Source organism: Geotrypetes seraphini, chromosome 14 (genome assembly GCF_902459505.1).
Source record: "Geotrypetes seraphini chromosome 14, aGeoSer1.1, whole genome shotgun sequence".
In the NCBI taxonomy this organism is placed as follows: domain Eukaryota; kingdom Metazoa; phylum Chordata; class Amphibia; order Gymnophiona; family Dermophiidae; genus Geotrypetes; species Geotrypetes seraphini.
Window position 1 is genome coordinate 28,136,178 of NC_047097.1, and position 22,694 is coordinate 28,158,871.

Consider the following 22,694-nt stretch of genomic DNA (forward strand, 5'->3'; position numbering starts at 1 on the left):
CATTAAGTCTTCCCTGAACAGCGTGCCGAGAAAACTGAAAGAAATGGCTTCTCAGCTTCGCAGAGAACTTAAGAACTGATGGTCCTGCAAGCTGGTGGCGAGTGGGAAGGCACCTCACAAATGTGCAATGCAGGCAGTCTTCAAGTTTTAAAGCGACACTGCACTTGTGGACTGTCTGTACCAGGCTCCGTGGATGACGACATCCCATATGTAAGAATATACCTGCTGCACGTCCCGGAATAATGGGATTTATATCATTTATTAGGTACTGTCCAAGGGAGACTGCGAGTGTTGCTAACACACCTCATCATGACTGATAGTTAAGTGTTTAGTATCCACCAAAATGCCATCACCAAGATTTTCAATGAAACATATTTTCTGTGAAATATTAAAAGTTGTTTTTAAGGACTAATACATATACAGAAACATATAGATCATTTATCCACAAATTAGGTAGACTTCATCCAATACAAGAAAAAGTCCTAAACCAAGCTACACTAAATCTTACCTAGCACCAACAGAAAAAAGTAGGGTCCCACAACTACCAGGCCACTCCGTCTCACCTTCTTAGCTGTGTAAGACCTCTAAGGAACTTAAAAAAAAAAGAGGAACTAAACAACAATAGTTTATAAGATTATTAAAAACCAAATTAGCAGAACCAATACATTGAATTTGTAATCTATTTCAACACTTTCTATTCTCTAGTTCAAGGTCTTATGGTTAATACTTTCACACTACATTTCTGCTGTCTGCAACTGATGTTAATCAATTTCTACTGAACACTTATGGGACTTCCTTTTTGGAGGTCAACAATCGCATCGGAACAAGAGACTTGTATGTTCTGGAAAACTCAGGCACTACAATACCATTTTGCTTGCTCATCACAAGAATTGTGTTTCAAGGCTCAATCTTCTCCAGAACGTTATGAATGAAGTAAAATGATTCTGTGACATTCAGAGGAAGAGTCTGACGTTTCTCCTCCCCAAACATAGTCTGTAAATTGCTCTGCAGATGGTTCAGAATAAAGTGGGAGTTGGGTCAAGTCTACAGTGCATAAGGCAGATTCAAACAAAGCAATATTTTTCTCTCATCCTAAGCGTACATTCAATTTTAAGTAATGCTTAAATGAGAAATGATCTGCATATAGCAGCAAGAAAAATGTACATTCAGAAGAACAAAGGAATGAAAATGAAGTTGCTTACCTGCAATGGGGGTTCTCTATAGACAGCAGGATGAATGCAGCCATAGAATGTGCGTCTGCATCCCTATGCTTGTCGGTGGAGAAACACTAACGAAAATTCAGAACAAATGAGGTCACTTGGCCCCAGGGTATGCTGTAGATTTTAAAACGTACTTTGTTCCAATTAAGTATTTGGGGGAATAATAAGAAGTAAAGGATTTGTTGGTATCTATACACATTAAAATATTCTATACAAAGATACATCATGATGTGTTTCTAAGAGCTTATTTCAGACAATGGGGGTATAGGTAGTTTGTGTCTAATTGAAAAAGGCAGCCAGAATCAGAGTTCAGCAGCTCTATTACACAAGGCACACAGAGCAGCAAAAGCAGCAGTTGACAGAATCTGGCCAAAGGCACCTGGTTCAACAGAAGAAAATTCTAGAGGCAGCACATGATGGTCATATGGAAAGCAGCAAGATGCTGCTTTTTGAGGGGGGGGGGTAGGGATAATACAATTGCTGCTGCATTTCTGATTCAGTGGAGATATACACACATACTCCTCCAAACACAGTCCAACTCAGGTAACAAGAAAATATTAAAAAGAAAATCAAACAGCAAAATAAGAGGAAGAAGCCCTCTAAAGTCCCATGAACAAATGAGGCTACATATTGCCTACAGAGAAAACAAGTCACTTTTGGCTCTCTTTACATTCAAACCACTTTGTGTTCATCTTTTATTCCTCCAGTGTCTGCTTTCATCTTCAAGATCTCACATAATTTCTTTTCTTCTAAAATGCTCTTCTCAAATATTTCTTTTTCCCTGGAAAAGATGCAAATATTACGTTTGATCAAGTCATAGCATTTATCCCATGTGCAATATACTTAAAAGGACAATCTGAAGGCACAAACTGGGATTCCAAGGGAATTTTACAGAAGTAAGAGACAAATCCCATTGGACTTCCTGTGTTGGGACTGCCTCTCTATCTGCTACCCTTTGACAGCTAAGGACAAAGCTCTGAACATTCAGCCTGTGCTACTTTATAAGGCCACAAGACCACCAGTTTCACAAAATATGACTTTAGGTATGGGGTAGCTATTCAAGCCTGCAGTAAGAACACTTAAGGACTCTGAGTGATTCTTTAAACCACCCCTTTGAACCGGGGGGGGGGGGGGGTTGTTATTTTGAGCCAAAACGTCTTGTTTATTTAAAAATCCTGCTTGATGCATAATTCAGAAGAGAGAGCTATGTGCTTGGGAGAGTACTAGGAATTTTAACAAAGCTTTATTTCCTTCCTCTGCCTGCAGCTTCTGAACAAGGACCCCCACCCCCTCCCTTTACAACCGTTTACCATAAGGCATCATACTACCTCTTGCTGACAGAAGGTCCTTTCATGTATTTCTCTTCTGCCCTCTCATAAGAAATTTTATCCACAGCAGAGATTGCACAAATAACAGCCTTAAAATAAACAGAAAACAAAAACAAAATGGGTTCCTGTATTCTTAAAAAGCACCTTGCTCATCACAACCACAAATACTATTACACATGCAGCTGCCAGCCAACAACCATACACTAAAAGTAGTATTTGTAGTCTGACTGTACAATTTGTTATAGTTTTATCTTCAAAATGGTTCATAAAATATTGGTCCAATCCCAGTTTACAGTGAAGAGTTTCGCAGCTAAAATGCTGCAAATGAAACAGCCAAAACCATAACACGGCAGTCAGATTTTCTTCTGCTCTCATTTACTATTTAAGTTGAAGGGATGCCAAGATGAAAGACTTGGCGAGAGTGGTGGTCAGTGCCTTGAACAGCAACGGGCAGAGGTGATAGCCATGAAAGAAATCAAGCCGATTCTGGTGGCAAGGATGGGAGGGTGTCATGGCAAGGGCCACAAGAAAGCCAGTTGCATGACAGCAGGAACACATCAAGCTCTAAGAGAAACGCGGTTAAAACTGGCGGAATGGTGTGATATACTCATAAGCGTTAACTGTGGGGAAGTTGCAGCTTGCCTTCTCTATATTGCCCAATTAACAGCAAGAATTATGTGACCTCCTGTAGGCAGTGAAAATTTGTGTGCTGAAAGATGGTAGATTGACATTCCTGGCCTCCTGTGCAAAAAGGCAATGACCTTAGCTAGAACAGAACAGCATTGCAGGGACCACTGGGCAGAGTGAGTGCATTACTCAAATGGTCTCTGTCTATGCCCGTTATGTTATCCACATCCCAATTCCCATACAGTTTCCAGGCTTGCAAGTATAACTTTACATCAACGCTTGCTACCAAGTCAAGGCACCCTTCCCAAGACAACTCCCAAATATACCTCAGGCAGAAGAACATCAAGGATAAAGCGGATTTGGTCTCCATTTTTTATTGTCTCCAGACTGCTGTCCATTTGATCACAAACACTCTTCAAATAAGTCAATACCATCTCGCACTGCTCTTCATCCTCCAGATAGGTCTCAATGCAGTTCAGGGATTGGCTTGAGTTGAGGAAATCTTGAAGCCAACGTGATTTCTTTTTGCCTTTCATTATGGCCAAAAGATGCTTCTCCACTTTCTTGTTCTTCGTAATATAGTCTACCAGCTTTTCATTAGCCTTGTCTCTGGCAGCTTTGGTTCGATCAGGAAGCATTTTCTTGGAGAGCTGCTGCGTGGCAGGACTGGTCTCAGGCTGCAATTCTTCTTCCATTTCTGTTTCGATGACTGGAAATACCATTAAGGAACCTTGATGAATTTCCTTCCTAACAGGGTAACCTGGAAACACAACCCAAAAATGTAACTTGAAAAAAAAACATTTCAATTGATACTAGTTATTTGTTTAAACTTGCATGAAAAAAAGGAGCTCAGCCGAATGGCTCGTACCACAGTGCGGTGGATCTGAGAGACTGGTCAGGCCTTAGTACGCTCAAAAAGAGAGCCAGGTATAGATCTCAACAACGGCAAATCTAGAAAAGGGGGAAGTCATGAGGCAAAGAATGTCAAACATTCAGCAATGGGTTATTCCAAAGTGTACTTTATTGGAGAACCCCTTTTTAAATCTTTACTGTAAAACGCTTAGAAATTTTGATTAGCGTTTCATCAAATTTTTAATAATAAATTGGAACAGCACTGTATCAAACAAGTGGATTTGACACTGGCAGTGTTTCGTCAATCCTGCCTTTGTCAAGAGTCTATAATAGCTGCTCCGTCGTCTTATAAATACTTGTGTGGACACAAACAAAAAAATGTGTGAATCAAACGTTGTTACGGCCAGCTTCCGAGTCACAAGCTTGCCCCAGCCACATTTGATTCACACATTTTCTGTTTGTGTCCACACAAGCATTTATAAGATGACCGAACAGCTCCAATAAAGTACACTTTGGAATAACCCATCGCCGAGTGTTCGACATCCTTCGCCTCACGACTTCCCCTTTTCTGGACAGGCCTTAGTACACCATGGACTTTTAGTAGACTCAGAGAGGGTGGAAAAGATATTATTTCAACCATGAGAGCTCTGATGGCATCGATCACATAAGGGAAAGGGGGGAAATATTGGACATGGTAGTAGGAGAGGCATGAAGTACAGATGCATGGTGAAGAGAGATGAAAGGGAGAAATGTTGGATATGGTGGTGGAGAGGGAACAGTGGGTCAGATGAAGAATGAAAGTGTAAACCTGCTATCTTTTCTATTTAAGCTATAGTACTTTATTTTGAGGACTGTTTCTTTAATGTTCTTTAATTGCGGAGGGGGGGTAAATTTTCCTAACTTTTGTAGGTATCATCAAGCCTATATTTTACACCAGGGTATGTATTGGGTTCTCCCAGAGCTCATGGAAAATATCCCAGATTGGTTGTATTTAGAATGGTGACTCATGTTTCCTATAAATTTATCTCATGTTCTTAGTGTCATGATGCCTAGAAAATATAAAGAGAACAGAATTTTGATGGATACATGGAAAACATTGCGTTATGTCAGCAATTTAACTCCAATCCCAATACACAAATCAACAAATCAATCTTTATGGCTAAACACCAAGATTCAAATTGGCGGATTTAAAATCGTTTGGAAGCATTGGATTATTGCAGGTATACGGACCTTAGATGATGTTATTTTAAATGGTAAACTGCTTGATTTTTCACAGTTGCAACATAAATATGGTCTTAACAAATCACAAAGTTTTAAATGGTTACAGCTATTCAGGAGGGGCTCCCTGAATGGAAAAATCTTAATAAGCAGTATAGTCTGGAGTTTTTATGCTTTCAGGCGGATTTCTTGGGACACCAGGTTGCACAGTGGTATAATTTGATATCTGGATTTATTAATAAAAAAACAAAGTCTGGTCTTAGAGACATTTGGAGCATTGAAATTAAGCATCATATTTCTTCGTCTCAATGGACACGAATTTGGTCTTGGAGAACGAGATATACAGTGTCAGCATCTATGAGACAAACTTGGTTCTTTTCGTTACATAGAGCACTCTGGACCCCTGTTCGTTTACAAAAATTGGATTGCTCCAAGTCTAATAGATGTTGGCATTGTCATCTCGAAGCTGGAACTTTAGATCATTTATTGTTTTATTGTCCATTCATTAAGGCTTTTTGGCAGTCTATTTGGGATGTCTATGAGAACTAAATGTCAAATATCTGCTAATAATAACAAGCTTTTGATGATATTGACAGGAGTTGCCATCCAACAAATAACATATAATTGGAAGGATTGTAAAAGACTGAATTATTGTTTCTGGTGGAATTCAGTTTGTCACATGTATAAAATAGAAAGAGCGTTGGCAGTTCAAAAAGGTTACTATAATAAATTTAAGGATATGTGGAGACCATTATTAAAGTATTATAATGAATAATTTACACTTTTCCCAATTTTAATACTCATGTGGATTTGGGGTGGGGAGGGGGATTCTTGGTTTTCCACTAATAATATATTTATGAGTAGGGGGGACACTTGATGAAGTTACAATGAAATACTTTTAAAAGCAATAGGATGAAATATTTTTTCACTCGGAGAACAATTAAGCTCTGGAACGCACTGCCAGAGGTTGTGGTAAGAGTGGTTAACATAGCTAGTTTTAAAGAAAGATTGAGACAGGCATGAGGGAAGCCACTACTTGCCCTGGATTGATAGCATGAAATGTTGCTACTATTTGTTTTATGCAAGGTGCTTGGTGACTTGGATTGGCTACCATGAAGATGGGATACAGGGCTAGATGGACCCAGTAAGGCTATTCTTATGTTCTTATTTTGGCTGAACCACAAAAAAGGCAGTATATCAAATGCATGACCCATATCCCTAGTAAGTGCCCGATTGCTTGAAAACCATGCTCTGCATAGACCATAACATCAACCCAAAGTTACTGTGAAAGTTTGGCACATCACTCACTCTCCTTCTCTTTCAGCCACTTACTTTCACCTTTCAGTACTGGACATTTTTTTAAAATACATAGTACAGAAATTATACATACTGATATCTGCAGTACAATAGTCTTCAAATGATCCCACAAAAGAACCACAACCTGCAAAACAAAGACGTTAACAGACAAAAAGTTACTCATTCATGTCTGTTTACTTTAGTTCCTACCCTCAGCCTAATTTGCAACAAATACACGTTAAACTTTGAGGATGACAATCTCCTTCATATGTAACATTTACTTCACATGGCAGATTGTACAAGATTATTAGGTTATTAAAATAATTATATATACTGTACAGTAGTTGAGCATACATGCTAAAAAAAAACTTAGGTTTATCAAAATGGCCAGCTGGAGCCCAAAATTACACTGGCCAAAGCTTTTGTTCTGTTTAACTTTCCTTATACCCAGATAGAGAGAAACCCCCCCCAAAAAAAAAAAAATCCCCCAAAACAAAAAACACCCAACCCCATTCACCAATACAAAAAACTGTTATCTGACTTTTCAACCTTCACCTTCCCACAACACAATTGGCCAGTTTGTTAGAATAAGCCCAGCATCTAAGGCTCTCAGCAACTGGGCAACATTCTGGGGAAGGGAGAGCCTAGTCCGCAAAGACAGGTTCCACCTTAACCAGAGTGGAACCAGGCTGCTGGCATCGACATTTAAAAAGGAGAGAGAGAGAGAGAGCAGTTTTTAAACTAGAAACTGGGGGAAGGCCAACAGCCGCTCAAAAAGTGTTTGGTTTGGAACAAGGTATCTTTAAAAGATATCACCAAAACAGGGAAGATGAATCATCCCGTTAGCAAGGTTACAATAGAGACCATAGTTGACCAAGTGTTCTTAAATACAGAGCAGATAGATTTTAAAGATTGCAAATTATCCATGTCAACTACTGAGCAAGTTGTAAATAGGGATGACTAACATTGTTTGTAATGTCTGTATGCAAATGCCAGAAGCCTAAGAAACAAGTGGGGGAGTTAGAATATATTGTACTAAGGCATAACAGGCATCTCTGAGATCTGTTGGAAAGAAGATAATCAACGGTATGCTGTGTTACCAGGGTAGAAATTATATCACAATGATGGAGTAGATCAAATTGGAGGGGGTTTGTACTATATGTTAAAGAGGGAATTGAATCAAACAAAATAAATGCATGCTCTGTTACTAGACAACTAATCTTTCTCAGTTTTTGTACTCCACCATGTCTCCAAAATGTGTGTTTAATAAAATCTTTCCAAACTCAGTGTTACTCATAAAGCTCTTGGTGCCTGATGGGGCACAAGGCTCCCTTCTTTATCTTTTGTTTGTGTGATTTTTCTATTTCTTTTGTTTTGGATCTTCAGTCATGGTCTATAGTGACTCGACATGTATCTTCTTGTGCTTAATTGAGCAGAATAGCTTTGTTCACCTTCCTTTTCTTTCTGTGATGATTTATGGATATATAAATCATCTTCTTTCCAACTCATTTTTGAATTGTACCTCAAAACAATAGTAACAGGACATTTCATTACTTTTTCTTTTTTTTTTCCATATTATTTTTTATTTTCAAATTTTACAAACAAATTTAGAAATAAAGATCCAGAGTTGCAGATGAAACCTTTTACTGAATTATCAAACATTTGTTAATGGAAGTAGACAAAACTGTTAACTTTTATTTGTACACATTACATAAAATGACATAGCTGCTATATTTAAAGCAATTATTAAACTCTAGTTCTCTCTACTGACCAGAAAAATTAGAAGTCAGTTTATCATTAAAGCCAAAAAAATTAGCTGGTCAATGCCTTCAATGAAAGTATTAGCCTTTTTCCTTACCAATTCGAATCCTGTAGTCCTGGATAAGGGCGATGCACCAGTCAATGGCCTTGCTATAGTCTTCCTTGGCTTTATCCTATACACAAAAGTCACAACTGAGGGACATTAACAGACCTTTATCTACCAACAGTATGAAACAATTAGGAAGCAAGGCTGTGGTGTCGGAATCGGTAAAAATGTACTGACTCAACTCCAGCTTAGATAGATGGATGGATGGATGCGTCTTGCTCTTAAAATACTGGTAAATATATTTACTAGTACTTTATAAACAGAATAAAAAATTTAAAGCTTAATATCAGTAGGAGTCAGAGTTGGACAGTAGAAAAAAAGAGGAATCCGAGTCAAAGATTTGGTGTACCTCCTATCAACTCCACAGCCGTTAGGAAGGGGAACATTTTTGGGTCTTTTAAAAAATGTATGAGAATATGTATGAGATCTATTAGCATACAAAGAAAGCTGTGCATGCAAATAGATTTCATGCATATTCATTGGGGAAATCCTGAAAACCCGACTGGATTGCGGCCCTCGAGGAGGGACTTTGACACCCCTGCAGTACAGTGTTCTGGTTTGCAATCATTTCGTGCCATACCAATGTTTTGCTGAGTTTTGTTCTCGATGTTGCTGATATGCTTGTGCAGTGACTGTTGTTCATCGATTGTACGTTGTTTCAAGTTGCCCTAAATAAAGTTTTAAAAAAATGCAACTCTGGATATAACGGACCATTTTTCCAGGTCCATTGAAGTACGTTATGAGATTATACCGTAAAGTCATAACACTCCAGAGAAAATATTTCTAGCATCAAACTATATACAAAAATAATTCTCCAGACATCTTTGATATATATTTAGCTCTCTTTATATTATGGTATAATCTTTTTATTGAAAAGTAGAAATGGTCAATACATTAATCAAAGAAAATTCAATACATAAATTTGATTTATGATTTGAATCTCCCCCCCCCCTCCAACCAATTCAACACATTGAATAATAAACGAAGGGGAACTGTAGATATAGGCTACATGTTCAAAAGACAACTCTGCTCCCTCGGGGTCAAAGAGTCCCAAAAAGCACACCAAGTTCTTGGAGGATGAGTTGTACAATGTCGGCATCTATGAGACGAACTGGTTTTTTTTCTGTTGCACCGAGCTTTCTGGACCCCTGTTCGTTTACAAAAATTAGATAGCTCTAAGTCTAATAGATGTTGGCATTATCATCTCAAAGCGGGGACCTTAGATCATTTATTGTTCTATTGTCTGTTCATTTTGGCTTTTTGGAGATCGATTTGGGGGTCAAATAAATTATTTGTTGGAAAATCCTTTGGCTCTATCCTATGATACTATATTATTTGGAATGTCAATGAGGAAGAAATGTCAAATTTCTGCAAAGAATAATAAGCTATTACTTATTATGACAGGAGTTACCTTTCAACAGATTACATTTAATTGGAAAAATTGGAATAGATTAAATTATAGTTTTTGGTGGAATTCATTATGTCATATGTACAAGATGGAAAGAATGTTAGCCTTGCAGAAAGGAAATTTTAATAACTTTCAGGAGGTTTGGAGGCCATTAATAGAATATTGTAATGAGTAATTATTGGATTATCATTTTTCCCTAATAGGTATAATTGCTAAGTATGGGGGGGTGAGATTTCTGATTTGAAATTAAATGATTAGATTAATATGACAGATTATATAATATATTATATGATATATGCAACTACATATGTAGGGAGGGTTTAAATACTATAATTTAAGTTAAATTGATAGAGAATCAAGTGATATTGTATAAGTTCAAATGTAAGATGTAAATTGAATAAAGAATTTAAAAAAACCCCCAAAAAACTGATGTCCCATAGGAGAGTCCAAATCCTTGATCTGGACCCATTGTGAAAGAGAGGGAGGGCAATCCTGAATGAGGTCAGTGACTTACGTTTTGTTTGTTAAGAGAAAGGAAGTACAGTAAAACCTTGGTTTGCGAGCATAATTCGTGGCTACTGTTTGGGTTTTGGCCAGGTACTAGGGACATAGATTGGCCAACGTGGGAACGGGCTACTGGGCTTGATGGACCATTGGTCTGATCCAGTAAGGCTATTCTTATGTTCTTATTTCAGAATAAAAATCCATCAGCACAAAGTATATGAACAGACAGTGGCCATTAGTGTTCTGTCTGTGACAGCGTTACCATACCAGTCTTAATGGTCACTATATATTAATGTCATCTTGGCAAGAGAAAGCAAAGTTTCAGTATATTGTTAGGCTTACCATTAACTTTCGTTTTTCTTCACAATCAAAATGCTTCAGTGTTCGAAGACCTACAGACAAACTTTAAGACCAAGAAAAAAAAAATTACATGCTCTTAGTATCGTTTCTGCACCAGTTCTATGATTTATATATATATAATCTGCATTCAGTTTGTCATCAAACTGCTCTGTGATATCGCCGGTTTGCTCAGATTAATGGGGAAAATATGCTGTAAACATTTCATTCTTGCATAGAAAAAATTAAAACTATCTTATTCATAGGAGGATTCTTATGAGCAATTGCTCCTTGCAGCTGTTATATATATATATATAAGCCTGACCAGTAATTTTATGTTAATTTATTGTTTAGCTGTTTATACTATTTATCAACTCATTAACATAATGGTGGAAATTACATACATAACCTTATTTAAAAGGAGCAGAAATTTATTTTACTTTGGAATACTATAGTTCCGTTTAATTTTAACAATGAGATTGAGTGGCCAATTACATGAATTGCTTGTGCACATTGTCATTACATCAGAATGACATTTCTAAGCAGTCAAGAGACTGGCTCAATTTGCAACCTGATTGGCGTTTTTGCCGGTTACTATCTTCCCTGTGAAGCTGAATGATGAGCCGCCTTTAGGGCATTTGTTTAGTTATGATTATAGAATATTACTTGATCAACAGTTTGATTTTTATATATATATTTTTTGTTACATTTAATGCTTGGTGGCATTGAAATGAAAGAGAGAGCAGTTTTCATTCCTCCTGAAGTAGAGATTTGAAACGTGGCCCGAGTCGAATAGGCTGTTTTATTCTTTCTTTATAAGCACTTGATTTTCACTATTTTTTTTTTGAGAATTTTGGAATAATTATGAGGATTTATTTGAGACACATAAAACATTTTGGAAGTAATCGACTCAGCAGGACACCTATATCAGTCATCTAAAAGAAAAGTAATAATTTTCTATTTAAAATATTCTTTAATACCTATCTGTGATCCTGTAATAAGGGGGGGGTTTATTCTTTATGTAATTTTATTGATTAAAGGACATAGATAGAGGGTTACTATACAGAATATAAAATGATTAGGGAATAAAAGTTTTAGGTAAAGGATCACGTACAGGTCTTGGACCTGGGGGGCTGCCGCAGGAGCGGACTGCTGGGCACGATGGACCCTTGGTCTGACCCGACAGAAGCAATGCTTATGTTCTTAAGTGCTTACTGTAATGGTTAATGGTGTTCTGCATTTTTTACTGATTTGAAAATTAAAGATTAATAAAAGTTTTTTATTTTTTGCTTTAAAAAGTGTCAATTTCACAGTACCTTATACTTAGCACTATTGGTGATTTGGTTTGCTATATTTTTGGGGGAAAAACCCCTTTAAATTTATTGTACTTTTGCAAGCTGCTCAAAGCATAAAATAGACCAGACAGAAAAAAAGTTTCAATAAGCTGCCAAAAGATTCTTCCAGATGCACTATAACCTACTGCTCCAACTTACCAAACAGAGCATTCAAGCAGCAAACATTTCTCTTCATGGCTATATTTTTACCTTTTATTTTTGTTTGTGGGATCAGACAAACTCTCTTCAACGAACACAATACTTGCTTTTTTCTTTTTTCGCATGACATTTTTCACCTGTATAGAAAAATTGAATAAGCACCAGAACAGAGACGTCTCACGCACACTATCAGCAAAGCTGTTCCGCTTCTCTTGGTGGTATGTGCTATCAATAATGCTATGTGGCATTGCGTTCCTCTCCAGTTTTGGTTCCAATAGACAATTACAAGATCCAGTCACTAAAGCACCACTTGGAAATACATGGTGATCCCTGATGCAGCCTTCCCAGGTGAAACATGACCACATCAGATGCTGCATTTTCCAGTCAAGAGTTTTTAGTGGCTGAAAAAAACTGCATTTGAAAACACTTTTTTCAGATACTATATTTTGTTAGAAATCCTCCTGTGGTTTGTCAATATTAGTACCTTTTTATTACATATTTAAAAAGGCAGGTGCAATATCTTATATTTCTCTCTCTCTAAATTCTGTGGATTTGAATCCCAAATTTTTTACAAAGGTGCACAGCTCCAGGATTCTACCTATAGACTTTATAACACTAAGGAACAGCTTTATTGCTGGCTGGTATAAGTAAAGCTCTCATAGTCATTAATGCTGGATTTTACTAAAGCGCAGAAGAGCTTCTTACCATGGGCCGATGAGGTAAATGCTCCAACGCTCATAGGAATTGAATGAGCATTGGCGCATTTGTCTCAATGGCCATGGTAAGAAGCTCTTCTGTGGTTTAGTAAAAGGAACCCTTAGTCTTTCTCCAGGCATGTTTATATATCATGTCCTCTGAAGTTGTGTTGTGCTTGAAACAGTATTCCCAGTATGGGAAGAAAAACTAATCATCTTGTTCTTACAGCCTGAGGCCTTTACTTAAAAGGGCACATGTACATCTCCAAATGGAGGCAAATATAAAGCTGGACTTTTAACCAATATTCAAAAGACTGAAGCTTATTACTTTAAAAGCTCTGTGTAGCTATGCTTAGGGGTTTCTAAACTACAGATAGTAAAGCACTGAAGGTATTCATTTTGTAGTGGATCCCAAGATTTCTTTGGAGTGACAAGCAAATGAAGAATGACCAGTACTACATTAAGATATTTAGCACATACCACTTTGCAAATATAGACTGGATGGAGGTTGCTATTCTTACCACAGCTGGCCAATAGGGATACTTTTGGAATTTGCACCATACCAGTGTCCCAGGTTCCACGGACAATGGTCCTGAGGACAAAACAAAACAGTAAAGTATCAAGCAGGGTGCAACTTCCAAGTAATGCCATAGCAGATAAGCCATTTCTCCTTCTCATGGTCAATAATGATGGAGATATTTTTACAGAATTAAGAACACTTGTTTCCTTCTACTGATTTCAGGGACTTTGCTTACTTTCCATTTTCTTATAAAGGACATTTCTGCCCTGAAGTGTGAATTAGGACAGAGCCACCAAGACATATTGCTTTTTCCACACCTTGCTGCAGAAGAATACTTGGAAGCTCTTCATCCTCCTCTTCATCTTCATCCATCCAGGTGCTGCTACAAGAGGGAGCTTCTGACAAGCTAAACTCCAAGGATAGATCAGAGGACACGAATTCTGTCAATGAAGTAAGAGCATTTTCTTCAGGAATATTCAAACGCACTCTTCTAAAAAAGCGTTTTACACAACAGCTTGTCCGTCTTATTTTTTAAGCTAACAAGGATTTGTAAATTGCCTATAAACTGCAAATCTTTCTCTTGCATTCAACTTAAGTCTCATCAGAACAAGAGTTTCTGGAACAAATGCTTCCCTACTGAGTAACTCAGCACATGGCTCATGTCCTATAAAAAAATAAATAATAATTAAAAAAAAGATTCATAATTCTTATCCAGTCATACTAAGCTAACTTGAAATATATTACTAGAGGGTCTTGTATTTATGTTCAAACTGTTTTTAATTGAAGAAAAGAAATTGTACAACACTAAAGAACATACCAAGATACACAATAAGGTTTAAATAACCGTCTCAAGTAGAGCCACAACTCTGAAAGCTCCACTCCAGCAAAAAATGGAAACAATATCATTCCTTCAAACAATATAAGTATAACAGGACCCAACCCCCACCCCCCTCCAAAAAGGATGCAAGGTAACTCCGGTACCCGGGAAATGGGAAACATTAAAAATACCACAGGAACTCAACGTAGATCATTGAGAATCAAACTGTGAGCTTTAGGAGAAAGAGACTGGAGACAGGGGTAACCAAATCTGCAAAAACAGGCAGATATGTTTGAACCTCCCAGACCTCAAACAAAAGTACCCAATGGAATTGGTTTCTCCAATGCCAAAAACTGGGGGGATCCACCTGCACCCAACATTGCATCATGCATTTATGGCCCACCATGCAGGCCTTCTGAAACAAGACGTTTCCTCGTGCCATAAACCCCACAGGCCAAATGCTACCAAATAATGCTCCCTCAGGAAACCCACCACCGGAACGTCCCACAGGGTACCCAAATATGAAACAATAGCAGTCCAGAAAGACTGGATTAGGGGACAATGTCATAAAGCATGGGAGAATGTGTTAGGATCCTGAACACTTGCATAGGCCGGCTGCAAGAACCTCGTGTCTGGAGCACAATGAGCACCTTTTCCCTTTAAAAGTGCTCATTGTGCTGAAAACTGCCCTAGCTGCAAGAAAAAGTGCTGTTAGTTGAGAAAATACAGTAAAAAGGCAGTTTTAAAGGGAATTTGGCCCTTTAGACCGGCACACCTCAGGATTTTGGTGGGGTTTTTTTACATAACAGACTCCATGGCTCTCAAAGCTGGAGGGCTGACCAACCAGGGGTCCAGGCTGTCGGCGGAGGTAGGTGGGGGTAGGGACCCAGCATGAGACCCGGCGGGTTTAACACCCCTGAGGTTGGGCGGATCCCCAAACAGGACCTGTCCAACCTCTATCCGGCATAAAAACGGAACCAGGAGTCCAAAAACAAAGTTCCAACAGTGCTAAGAGGGGAGCCAAAATTAGCCTTACCACCTGCTACCGGAGACTGAGGAAGACTGGATTAGTAGAGGGGAAGCTATACTGATATACAAGTTTGATCTCAGGCTCCACCTGCAGGTAGCAGTGAGGTATAATACCCATCCGTAAAGGAACTATACCAGTCTACCAGGCGATACAGAACAGAGAGATGATGACACCCCATAAATCTTTGTGCCCAGCCATACAAAGCCTTAAATTCTTTCATATTTCTCATAGCTTTAGCAGTACTAAGGGCACTCAATATCAATGATGCTGCCCTGTTGCTGGTGCTCTGTGAACTATTTTAGCAGTGCCTTTTTTAGCTTATAATATGCTGCCATTTTTCTGCAATCAGCCTGTTTTGAGAAGAGGCATTTTTCTAGATTTCCTTTTATCTTTCCACCATAAACATAATGTTTGCTTCATTCATACCAAATTTGCAGCCAGCTTCCCTATTTCCATTTCCTTCAGCAAAATGGATAATTATTTTTTTGGCTGCTGTATCTGCATCATGATGTCATGATTTTGTATTTGTAAAATGATCAATAAGAATAGGTAATTAAAATGTATAAATATTAATTACATCATTTATTACTAATATATAAATCTAGGCTTTGCTGTTTTTAATTAAACTTTTAAATTATGAACATATGAATACATACTGGTACTTATGGCATTCTTTCAAAATCTGTTTATAAACCTAGCACATGAGAAGCACAATAGAATGATTTTAAACAGCGTTTTTCCATGTTTCCTCTGGCATTCTAAATGTTTGGAAAACTATGTAAATAATTACTGTACTAGTGCTATAATCTCACACTCACATTACATGGACATCCAGAATGCCACCTATATATTATATCTGGGTAAATAGATTTTTATATTAGAAGAACATTTAAAACTTGGGGTGTGTATTATAAACAGGCACATATTATACCTGAGGTAATATGGCTACTTTCACTAATTCAATAGTTAAAAATTCATTCCCTAAAGGCTATCAAATTTTCTATGTAAGTTCTCGCGGGACTCACGAGAACTTACGGCAGCCATTTGGAAATCAGTGAGGGCCTGAGCAGGACAGCGTAAAGCTTGCTCCTGATGTCTGCACGGCTGATCTGTGCACCGCTAGCCGGGAAATAAGGAGGAGCCCGGCAGAGCGAAGGCTGCAAGGTAGGTGGCCATAGCAGGAAGGAAGGTAAGCCAGCTGGAGCTGCTGGGCCCACGAACAAGGGGGATGGGCTAGAGCTGACAGACCCAGAATCAGGGGATGGGTGGGCAAGATTTTAAAAGGTACGGGGGGGTGCTGGCTGGCAGGCTGGCCTGGGGCTGCCTACCATTAGATGTGCCCTGTACCCTGTTCTGGCCTACCACTAGACCACCAGAGGGGGGGGGGCAGGGTACAGGGCATACCATTTGGTTCTGAATTTTCCTTAGTTCTTCCCCCTCTAAAGATGGGTGCATCTTATGGAGCGAAAAATACAGTACCTTAAACTACAGTCAAGTCTTTCTAGTAACAAAACATATATAAGGTAAATTTACAAAACAAAAACTAATCACATCAGTTTAAACTCATTTTTAAAATTAATCTGCATAAATATAAGGCAACTATCATGCCTCATATCTTATTACTTCAAATGGTCTTACTATCCAGCTTTACCTCCTTTCTCCTCCAAAACAAAAACTAATCACATCAGTTTAAACTCATTTTTAAAATTAATCTGCATAAATATAAGGCAACTATCATGCCTCATATCTTATTACTTCAAATGGTCTTACTGTCCAGCTTTACCTCCTTTCTCCTCCAAGTCTGGTAGCTTTGGTGTTTTAATTCTTTTGGGGCTTCTCCCCTCCATGTCACTCTCACACTGAAGTTCAACAGATGACATACTCATGTTCTCGGGATAGTCACAGTCAGAAGGCTCCACCCGATTAACAGATTTTGAAGTTCTTGACACAACAATGTCTTCTGTATAAGACTGTGAACTCAAGCTGTTTGCTGACCTGAAGTCACAATTAAATTCCAAGGTACCTCTTCTTGGAAGGAAATCAAGCAATTTTGCATTTGGCTGCTTGATAGTGCCAGATCTTTTCCCGATAGGTGTTGATGTGACAGAATAGCATAATTCAGAGACTGGCATTATTTCCTCTGTCATATTCTGTGCTGTATATTCTAAGGATTGCTCAGGTGAGAGTGTTGTATTGCGGTAGTCCCTATGCCCTTTACCCCCAGATTTTCTTTCCCTTTTCACAGATGCTGGAGTTTCCTCTATCGGAGACTGCACAGTCTGACCTCCCTTCTGTGCACTTACCTTGCAAGGTGATACCTTATCATGCAAGTGCTTTGAGATGCATGCTCCTGTTCGTTTTCTGTTGGTATTAACATTCCCTTTTACCAAAATAGGACTAGCTGCTTGGTTTTCTATCCGATAGGCTGCCAGTCTGCATGATCTCCTTTGTCTCTTCTCTTGTAGCTCACTGTCATGCAAATTTGATGGGTGGGAACACCGACTCATCTTGCCTGTGCGAGGCTTAGTCATCCTGGCAACTGATATGTTTCTCAATTCAAAGATTCAAAATGTTCATTGCTACTCAAAATGCATTGCGATACATCTACTCCTCTTCTATTGCTGAATTTGATTATTTTTGTCCTTGGATTCTGCAAATCAAAAAGAGACATCTGTTGGAAACAGAACACTACAAGAGATCAAACATCCCCTTTTTATTAAGGCCAACTGGCTTGCCCTCTCTAATCCATCTCCAAACTGTACATCTCTCACAGTCACGTCTATTCTACTTTTAAAGCTTTCCAGAGCTATTATGTTAATACTGCTATTATTTTCTGACAATCTAAGCCAGGGGTGTCCAACCTTTTGGCTTCCCTGGGCCACACTGGCCAAAAAAAAATGTTTCTGGGGCCGCACAAACGCTGCAAGATAGAGGAGGGAGCCGGCAAGACGGTAAACACCCAGGGGCAGCAGAGGAAAACACTGCATCGCCCTTGACCGGGCCCGCAGGTTGGACACCCCTGATCTAAGCTATTTAAAACAGTCAGAAAGAAGAATCTTTAGCCTTTATTCAAATCATATTGTACTTAATTTAGTGGCAATGTTTTCTACTTGTGATTTGTCCAAGGGCTTGGTACCTGCACACTTCACAATGAACCAGAAAATCTGCTATGACATTACCATACCAGATCCAGCAGCTGGTTAATGCTATCAAAGCATCTGTCTTCTGATGTACTTCAGTGTTTAATAATTATTACATATTTTACACTTTTTCCAAATCTTTAAATGGATTCTCACCCATCTTTGCTTTTACAGCCTAGCTGTCCCTGGCACAGGTAAAGCAGAACTTTCCAAACCTATACTGGAGACTCCACAGCCAACCAAGGTTCCAAGATATCCATGATGAATATATCTATTTTTTTATTTTATTTGTTTTTAAATGGGCACATATTGTGCGTGTGTAACATACGCACAACATCTGTGTCATTAAAAAAGAAAAAAAGCCCCAACAGCTGAGCAGCAGGAGGCTGCTTTGGGGCTTTCCCAGCCCGCTCTGCTTTTCGGGCTTCCCCAAACTGGCTCTGCATAGTGTCCTGTCGCTCTCAGGGTAACTGGTCCAAACGGGATTACTGCAAACCAACATGCATATCATTTGCAAGGGAGTTTGTTAGAATATCCATTGCTGTTCCATAATTGGCCAAAAAATCAGACAACAGCAACTCGCATGGCCTTAGTGATTGTGTTTAGAGCATCTAGCCCCGAGACAGATGGGGAGAAATGCTTGATTGCCTGAATATAAACCACTTAGGCTATAAGTGATATATAAATACTTAAACATAAAGAAAGAAAACTTTGGGGCCTTTTCCAGGGTGAGTTACTTTTAATCCAGCTTAATTAATCATTCTGCTTCTCTGCTAGAGGAGTGTGAGGTGTAGTGGTTAGAGCTTAAGCCTCAGGACTCTGAGGTTGTGGGTTCAAACCCCATGCTGCTCCCTGTGACCCTGGCCAAGTCACTTAATCATCCACAGCCCCAGGTACATTAGATAGATTGCGAACCCACTGGGACAGATAAGGAAAATGCTTGAAGTACCTGAATGTAAACTGCTTTGAGTATGGTTGTAAAAACCACCAAAAGGCAGTATACAAGTTCCAATACCCTTCCCTCTAACAATATTTTATTTGGTGGCACATTTCCCTTGTTTAAAGATCCCTAAATTGTAACTAAAGTTATTGCATTGCCTACTTCAGTGTTTCTCAACCTTTTCAAGCCAAGAATCCCCTAAGCCTAACAAATACCAACTGAGTACCCTGCCAAAGCTCCACCCCTGACCTGCCCATACCCCGCCCCTGACTCCACCCCCATAATAATAGTACTAATTATAATGACATTTCTTCTATTTATTTTTATAAACAACCATTCTCGGCCAAGGTCTTGGTTTCTTATAAACTTCTCTTTATTCATTTAGTTTTTTCTCATGAAACTCTCTTACTACACAAGCTTCTGATATATTGATCATTCCCTTTGCTAGGGTATACACTGGCATAACAGTTCTTTACTCCTACTTCAATCTCTCTCCTTTCCTCTTCCTTCCCTCCCATCATCTCTACCCCCACCCCCCAATTTCTGGGCCCATCATTTCTTCCTCTCTCTCATCACTTCTAGTGCAGCATTTCCCCCTCTCATCCCCTCCTCCCATACCTAGCTTAAAATAGCTCCAGGGAGCCCTATAGCCCAGCATATCTTCCCCTTCTCCCCATCACAGCCTGACATTTCACTCCCATTCCCCTCACTTTTGGATGTAAGAAAATAATTTCCTGTGCTATAAGCTGCCTCTCCTACACCCTTATGCATCTCCTCTGTGTCTCTGTAAAACTGCACCGCTCCTTCGGTCCTCAGCCCCCAGCAACACTCCCTGCAATGGATGGCGCAAGCAGCTACCCACCTGCTGCACGTGCCTGACCTGCAAGCCTCCCTCTGATGTCAACTCTGACGTTGGAGAGGATTCTGAGCCAGCCACTTACAAGCAGCGCCTGAATCGCTGTGTGCACCGCCCAGTGCAAGGAGCGCTGCTGAAGATCGAAGGAGAGTGTCGGCTTTGGGAGCAGCAGAACGAAGAGAGATCATTGGAAGCCAGATCATTGGAAGCGGCTCAAGCGGGCAGGCAGGAACGGGCGATCCCAGGCAGTGGTGGCAGACACCGATTTGGCGGGAATTGGCAGCCAGGCCGCATATCCCCTGGGGTACATGAACCGCAGGTTGAGAAACACTGGCCTACATAACCTTGTAAATAAACTTGCTTTGTAAAAATAAGATCTAGCTCTTCCTTAATGTTCTAAATATATTGTACTGAAATATTACACAGAGCTAAGTTTTAAGTAGGTAGTGCCTTCCCCAAATTAGGAGTAGGGCTGAAAGCTCGCCTAAGACATTATAGCAAGGGTGCTGAAAAGTTCTCAACCCAATCAACCAACTTTCTTTTTTTTTTCCCCCAGTTATTCAACAATCTGAAGTTTATTGGATTAGTAGCCACAGTTCATAAAAACATTTTTCAATTGACACCCATTTCAGAATGCAACAAGCTGCTACTTATCAAGACATCTGAGAACAATCTAAAGCCCTGCTAAAGAAATGTTACAATTACAGTTACATACATACACAAACTCAAAAAAGTGATCAGTGGAACAACACAAAATTAAAAATTAGCATATTAACAAGAGAAGAAGCATTTAATTTAGTAAAACTGTGGACAAGACACTTTTCCATGCTACATAATGCCATGACTACAGACTTTGAAAGACTGAGCTCTGTTTGAAGCATCTGCATAGTTTAAGTATCAAAGTTCATTAGTTTCAGTGCATCAAGTTCACAAAATTCTATATCTATTAAATATGAACCCAAAACTGGTGCTTGGACAAATACACACAAGAATGTCTGCAGAAAAAAAAAGTGTTCCCAGATTATTTTGCAACTGCAGCTGAAAAGAACCTCATCACATTTTGTTAAGTGCCAATTTGCGGAAGCGAAGTTCGGTTCTGGGTTTTTTTTTACCACCTGGCTTCCCGTCACTGATTGAACCCAACCCACCTAGTTCCCTTCATGGTTGGGCTGCGAACTTTCCCTCCTACCCTCGTTTGGAAGAGGAGAAAGTGCAGGCCGAGGTGGGCAAAGACAGCGAAGCCCTGCTCCCGAGTCGGAGGGTTTTAGCTACTCACATCGCCGACCTCTACCGTCCCCGGTTCCCCGAGTTCAGCTTCAGCGCCATAACACGACCACCTTCCCGCAGTGCCAGGTCCGGCCCACAGGAAGTTACGTCACAGGGCAAGGGCCGGGGGTTAGTTGCAGGCAGCTTCCGCTCCTGGTGATCTCAAAGACGAGCTTATAGGTAGGGCGGGGGGGGGGGATCAGTGGCGTAGCGGAGGTGAACGCCGCTTCTCCCTCTCCCCCCTCCTTATCTTCGACGGGAATAGCCAGGAAGGGAAGGAGCGCGCGGCAAGAGGAGTGGCAGCGCGCGGGGCGGACACTCCCCTCTCCCGGTTGGGATTGAGAGAGGGGAGTGTTGCCGTTCGGGGGCGAGGCTGGGCTGGGCTGGGCTGGGCTGGGCTGGGCTGGGCTGGGCTTCTTTCCCCCCCCCCTCCAGTTTGCCTCTCACCGCACGTGCAGACTTTGTCCGGGAGCCGCCCTTGGTAATCCCCGAAGGAGGCGCTCCCATCCCGAGGCGCCTCGCGCGCGTGCAGATTGCTGCAGGTGCCCCAAGCTTACCAACGGGCCTGGCACGCGCGCCCTTATGTTGCCGCCTTTGAATCCATAAGCTCAGCGCCTCTATAAGCTGTTCTTCAACCGCAGGGGCGGCGCGTGCGTGGGCCCGAGCCAGTGTTCTTGAGCCGCCGCTCCGACGATGTGGTGCTGTCTTGGGCCGGCTCCCTTTTATTGACTCGGGCAGCGGCGCCTAAGCGCGTCTCGCGCCTGAACCGGAAGCCTTCAGAGGCAAAGCTTCCGGTTCAGGCGTAGGATCCGCGCGCGGAGCCACTTCCCGCGTTTTTGGTCGCTGCGTCAGTAAGAAAGAGGGAGCCGGCCCAAAGGTGACCCCGGGGGCGGCGTAAAACGGCCAGAAGTTAAGGCACAGCATGGAGGGAGGGAGACAACAAAGGTAGGGGGAATGGTTTTAGTTTTTAATTTAGTGATTGAATTGAGTCAATTTTGAGAATTTTCCTCTGCTGTCTGTATAATCTGTGTTCTGGTAGGAATTAATGTTCAGAAGCATATCTACAGTGAGCTTTGTGTAGTTTAATTTTGTGGTTAACCATTATGTGTTAATAAGATAATATTGTGTGTGTATATACTTATACATATATATATATATATGAAAAATGAATGGAAAAAATAGTGTTACAATTGGTATTCTTATGGGGGCGGGGTCTGGGGTGGAGATGGGTGGGGTCTGGCCCTCGACTTAGCTCAGTGTTCTTTAACTGTGGGTACACAA

General features: G+C 40.2%; 1 protein-coding gene and 1 long non-coding RNA gene across 6 annotated transcripts in view; one reads left to right on the forward strand and one right to left on the reverse strand.

The window, feature by feature from the left end:
• Positions 1–15,821, forward strand: part of LOC117348531 — a 46,985-nt gene extending 31,164 nt beyond the window's left edge. The window contains exon 3 of the long non-coding RNA XR_004537002.1: positions 13,619–15,821. This is a non-coding gene — a long non-coding RNA (uncharacterized LOC117348531). The remainder of the gene's footprint in view (positions 1–13,618) is intronic.
• Positions 1,523–22,120, reverse strand: LOC117348527 (PWWP domain-containing DNA repair factor 3A-like). Of its 5 annotated transcripts, none has more exons than XM_033920753.1 (11): positions 21,971–22,120; positions 16,995–17,861; positions 13,682–13,804; positions 13,366–13,436; positions 12,201–12,286; positions 10,663–10,723; positions 8,400–8,475; positions 6,636–6,686; positions 3,502–3,935; positions 2,549–2,637; positions 1,523–2,001 (listed from the first exon to the last, which is right to left on the reverse strand). In XM_033920753.1, exons 2-11 carry the CDS (start codon positions 17,740–17,742, stop codon positions 1,893–1,895), a joined length of 1,848 nt encoding a protein of 615 aa, XP_033776644.1. In that variant the 5' UTR covers positions 17,743–17,861; positions 21,971–22,120; the 3' UTR covers positions 1,523–1,892. The 5 variants fall into 5 exon arrangements, with proteins under 5 accessions (XP_033776644.1, XP_033776646.1, XP_033776645.1 ...); XM_033920755.1 differs by lacking the exon at positions 21,971–22,120 and adding an exon at positions 21,861–21,968; XM_033920754.1 differs by lacking the exon at positions 21,971–22,120 and adding an exon at positions 21,424–21,735.
• Positions 22,121–22,694: the final 574 nt, after the last annotated feature.

Excerpts from the sequence above, each read along its gene's own strand:
- LOC117348527 (XM_033920753.1), bottom strand. The coding sequence starts at position 17,742 with ATGACTAAGCCTCGCACAGGCAAGATGAGTCGGTGTTCCCACCCATCA. Across the intron at positions 13,805-16,994 it reads AGACTTGGAGGAGAAAGGAG|AATTCGTGTCCTCTGATCTA; the intron begins GTAAAGCTGGAC and ends CTTCATTGACAG. Across the intron at positions 10,724-12,200 it reads CCCACAAACAAAAATAAAAG|TTTGTCTGTAGGTCTTCGAA; the intron begins GTAAAAATATAG and ends TTGGTCTTAAAG.